Source organism: Lactuca serriola, chromosome 2 (assembly GCF_051521515.1).
Source record: "Lactuca serriola cultivar US96UC23 chromosome 2, Lser_US96UC23_V15, whole genome shotgun sequence".
NCBI lineage: Eukaryota > Viridiplantae > Streptophyta > Magnoliopsida > Asterales > Asteraceae > Lactuca > Lactuca serriola.
In genome coordinates, this window is record NC_136409.1 from 131,796,786 (window position 1) to 131,801,509 (window position 4,724).

At 31.9% G+C, this 4,724-nt stretch overlaps 1 protein-coding gene across 1 annotated transcript; it reads left to right on the forward strand.

Moving 5' to 3' along the window:
* The first annotated feature begins 2,342 nt into the window (after positions 1 to 2,342).
* On the forward strand, positions 2,343 to 4,210 carry LOC145086804 (protein LEAD-SENSITIVE 1-like). Its single transcript, XM_079024643.1, has 3 exons — positions 2,343 to 2,501; positions 2,588 to 2,661; positions 3,333 to 4,210. Exons 1-3 carry the CDS (start codon positions 2,482 to 2,484, stop codon positions 4,043 to 4,045), a joined length of 807 nt encoding a protein of 268 aa, XP_078880769.1. The 5' UTR covers positions 2,343 to 2,481; the 3' UTR covers positions 4,046 to 4,210.
* Positions 4,211 to 4,724: the final 514 nt, after the last annotated feature.

The following is a 4,724-nucleotide window of genomic DNA, read 5'->3' on the forward strand; positions in this document are numbered from 1 at the left end:
ACATGCTTTTTGTAACTTTTTAGCAGATATGTATAAATTGGAAATCTTAAGAAACAAGACATTTTCCTTTGGCAGAAAGCAAAGTAACCACAATTTCTGGTTTTGGCCACCATAACCCTTGATGTAAAAATGTTCGAACTTTTAAGGTTTGTATTTTATTTTTTGTTTTTTTTTCTCTTAGTTGTAAGATAATATCACCCATTGAGGTCAAGAGTGACATTCCAATCAATGGAAACACACATTTCTTTGAAGATTTACTCGTATGATATAAAACACATATAACACTCGTCTCACTTGAAGTCAAACGAGACCCAGTAACGCAACGAATAAATAAATAAATAATAATAATAATAATAATAATAATAATAATAATAATAATAATAATAATAATAATAAGTGGAATTCATGATACAAAAAGTCAAATTTGACAACATCAAGAAGATAAGAAAATTGAGATACATAAATTAATAAATCAAAAAGAAAAATTAAAAATCTTTTTACATTTTATTCCTACAATCCTTCTATTCATATTAAATAGTGACAAATAGACTAAAATTAAATAAATTTCATTAAATTTGTCATTAAATACGATATGTGTCAATATTTGATATGGTAAGAAAATAATTAAGAATAAAATGTAAAAGGATATTTAATTTCTCAATAAAAAATAACATAACAAATGAATCTTTTATTAGGTTTCCTAGTTTAGGCTTCCATATTTGTTCTTTTTGAACTTAAAATCAAGGGTAAATAGCAAAAAAAAAAAAAAAACATTATGTTTACACCAAAATTCTAATTTGACACTTTGTTTTTTTTATCTCAAAATTGATACTGTATTTTCCAATTTGTTATAATTCTGACCAATTCACCGATCAACCAGGTTACATGCTGACGTGACATGATGACGTGTCAGTTTTGATGACGTGACATGCACACATGATATGTTGACGTGTCAAAATTGAATTTTTTTTCCACAAAAAACACTAAGTTTTCATTTTTTTTTATTTTGACACTAAGTTTAATTTTTCTTTTAATTTTGACATTATGTTTTTTTGTTCTAAATCGAACATTATTTTTCCCAATTTTGTTCAATGTTGACAATTTTCTATTTGAAACCGTATAACTATTTTTTTTAATACATTTAAACCGTATAAATGTTTTTTTCAATTAAAAACCATAGTTTTGTATAAACACAAGTATATTTATACAGTTTAAAATGTAATAAAAAAATATATTTATATGGTTTCAACTGGAAAATTGTCAAAATTAAACAAAATTTGATAAATGATGTTCGATTTGGAACAAAAAAACATAATGTCAAAATTGAAAGAAAAATTAAACTTAGTGTCAAAATCGAAAAAAAAAAGTGAAAACTTAGTGTCAAAATCGAAAAAAAAAAAAAGTGAAAACTTAGTGTTTTTTGTAGAAAAAAAAATTCAATTTTGACACGTCAGCATATCATGTCTGCATGTTACGTCATCATGCCACGTCAGCATGTAACATGGTTGACCGGTCATGTGATCAGAATTATAACAAATTGAAAACACAGTATCAATTTTGAGACAAAAAAAACACAATGTCAAATTAGAATTTTGGTGTAAACAAAGTTTTTTTTTTGCTATTTACCCTAAAATCAAATATAATCCAATTATATATCCTATTAGTTTATAACTCGTGAGAACTATGATTACAAAATTAATTAACCTTTCACAATAAAAATTCAAAATTATTAATAAATTATTTTAAATAAATTACTAATTAAGAGATTTTTTAGTTATATATAAAATATAATCGTTGATTTAAATAAATACGTGAAATCCCTTATAATTTATATTAATTTTATTTTGATTTTCGTTTAATGTTATTAATTTAATGTAATTAAAGTGACAATTTTAAAATTTAAAATTTAAAATCAATAGCTTGATAAGTGGCATGATATTAATTATAAGCCCTAATAAGATAACACATACCAAAAAAAAACTATTCTTTTATTAAAATAGAAAAATTAATGTTCATTTGTTTACAAGTGAATTTTCCCTCTTTAAATCATGTTTAAATAATGAAAAAAACGAACTAATCCGTTTCTCATCGGATCCAAATCGGATTATGTCCACCTCTATCAGCTAGTCCATAAAGTAAGTGTTTACTATTTAGCCCAATAAATTGGCTTCGGGCTTTACAGCCCATCATAAACTACACACACTTAACGGCCCGTTATCCGGAGTGAAGGACACGTGGACGACAACACGGGCTTCCGCCGTTATCTTGCCGATCGTCGACGTCCATCCCCGGTCTGTTTTACTTAAACACGAAGAGAACGCGTACAGGGATAAAATCGTAATTTCACTCGATAAGGAATCCTATTACTTCTGCAATTCAAAGCGGTTAATAAGAGGAAACCCAATTTCTTCTGAAAATAATTAAACAAATAAACGATACAGAGGCTTCATCATCAATTCATCATCGTTTTCAGAAGAAAAGATGGGGCTCCTCTCGAACAGGTAAACCTTTTGATTTCAATTTTGGGTTTACTTGATTATCTTGGTGGATTAATTGATGAAATTTTTTTGATTTTGCGTTGATGCAGATTGGATAGGGGGAGTCTGAAACCAGGGGATCATATATATTCATGGCGTACTGCTTACATTTATGCTCATCATGGTATTACTCTCCCTTTTTCGCTACTTGTTTTTGTTTCTTCATCAATTATTCTTTACAATCGAATGTATTCGACAGAATTTTGCGTTATTTCGTCTAGTTACAAACCCTAGTTTCCATTAGCTTTTTGTTCCTTCTCTATTCGATTGCGTTTTCTTTACGCACGTTCTTGCTGTAATCTCTACTCATGGATTGCCATTTTGTTTCTGGACTTGACTACGAAAGTTTTCAAATTTTGTGTCCAATTTCGATAATTTCGAATTTGGTGACCCGATGTTTGATTCGATCATGTATTTGGATCTTCTAGCTTCGTGTTATTATTATCATCTTTTTACTACAAAGTTTCAAGTTTCAAACGATAATTCAAAACATATAAACTTTCACCCAAAGTAATTAAACAAATTTTTTTTCCCTAAGAGCACATAAAACTAAATTCTAGCTCCTTTGATTCCATCCATCTGCATATTAGCATTTTTCATCTGTTGAATATCTCACCCTTTTTTTTTATCAAAATTATAAATAAACAAACATTGATAAATGATTAGTTCTATGTGTTATCTTGTATTTGGCATGATTAGACTTGACATATATTATATTAGACTGACGGTACATGATAGAACAAGTTGTACTATATTTGACATATATTAGACTGACACCGACACTGGTATCCATAGGTATATATATGGGTGATAACAAAGTCATTCATTTCACTAGACGCGGTCAAGAAGTAGGAACCGGAACAATTCTAGACGTCCTCCTAGTCAGCTCAACCCCAACGCGGTCCCACCTCCCCTGCGCCACATGCACCCAATCCGACGACACCAACGGAGTCCTCTCCTCATGTCTCGACTGCTTCCTTGCCGGAGGCGCTCTCTACCGCTTCGAATACTCAGCCACGCCCGCCCTCTTCCTCGCCAAAGCCCGCGGCGGCACTTGCACTCTCGCCGCCACCGACCCACCGGAAACTGTCGTCCACCGCGCAAACTACCTCCTTACCAACGGCTTCCGTTGCTACAATGTTTTCAAGAGTAATTGTGAGGATTTTGCAATCTATTGTAAGACGGGGAAGCTTGTTGTTGAGCAAGGGACGATTGGGCGGAGCGGGCAAACGGTTTCCATCATCGGTGGGCCACTGGCGGCGGTTTTGGCGTCGCCGCTAAGGCTTGTGACCACGAATGTTTATGGGATGGCGGCGACTGCGGTTGGTGTGTACTGTGCGAGTCGGTATGCGGCGGATATTGGGATGAGGCCGGATGTGGTGAAGGTGCGAGTGGAGGATTTGACACGGAGGATGGCGACCGGGGAACTTAGGGTGGTGGAATCGGGGATTCCGGCGTTGGCAGAATCTAGGATTCCTACTTTAGTGGGTGGTAATAATGGTATGTAGTGTTGGATTGTTGTTGTTGTTAAGACTTTGTGAAGTTTGTGTGTTTACTTTGGCCAAATAATAATGTGTTTTGGCTTAATGGATTTTTTTCTTTTGTTGTGAATTTTTTTTTTGTTTACAAATGACTAGGGTTTATGTTATATACAGAAGAAGGCAATTGTTATATGTGTGGATATTAAGTCTTCTTTTATTTTTATTTTTTCAATAAGAAGTTAAGAACCTTTCACCCAAACATAAACTGGATCTAAATCTCTCTCTTTTTTTTTTTAATCTTTTATTCGGCATTACAAGTTTGACAAAATTTTGGTATAAAGAATGTGAAGAAACTCATCAAGCATCAAAGTCTATTAGAATTTGTATCCTCAACCAAAACGTATTCGTTTCCATTTTTGTTGACGTGATAATACATAGGGATATTGATAAAAACTAACCACATTTGTGATAAAATTTAATAAAACTAACCTGTTTTTTAGAATATTGACAAAATAACAAAGACCAGTTGAGTGACCAAAGAATTCTGAAACCACTTTGCTCATGATCACCAATGGATCCTTAATGCGAGATAACCTCATAAAAACCTAACATATTTTCATCTAATTCTTAAAAAAAATCCACTATATTATTTGTTTAGTACACTAAAACTCTTATATTGTTAGAAATTCTTATTTAAGTCTTTTTA

Bases quoted from the DNA above. Each gene is read 5' to 3' on its own strand.
- LOC145086804 (XM_079024643.1), top strand. From the start codon at position 2,482: ATGGGGCTCCTCTCGAACAG. The intron at 2,502-2,587 runs GTAAACCTTTTG...GCGTTGATGCAG, and splicing joins ATGGGGCTCCTCTCGAACAG to ATTGGATAGGGGGAGTCTGA. The intron at 2,662-3,332 runs GTATTACTCTCC...TGGTATCCATAG, and splicing joins TTACATTTATGCTCATCATG to GTATATATATGGGTGATAAC.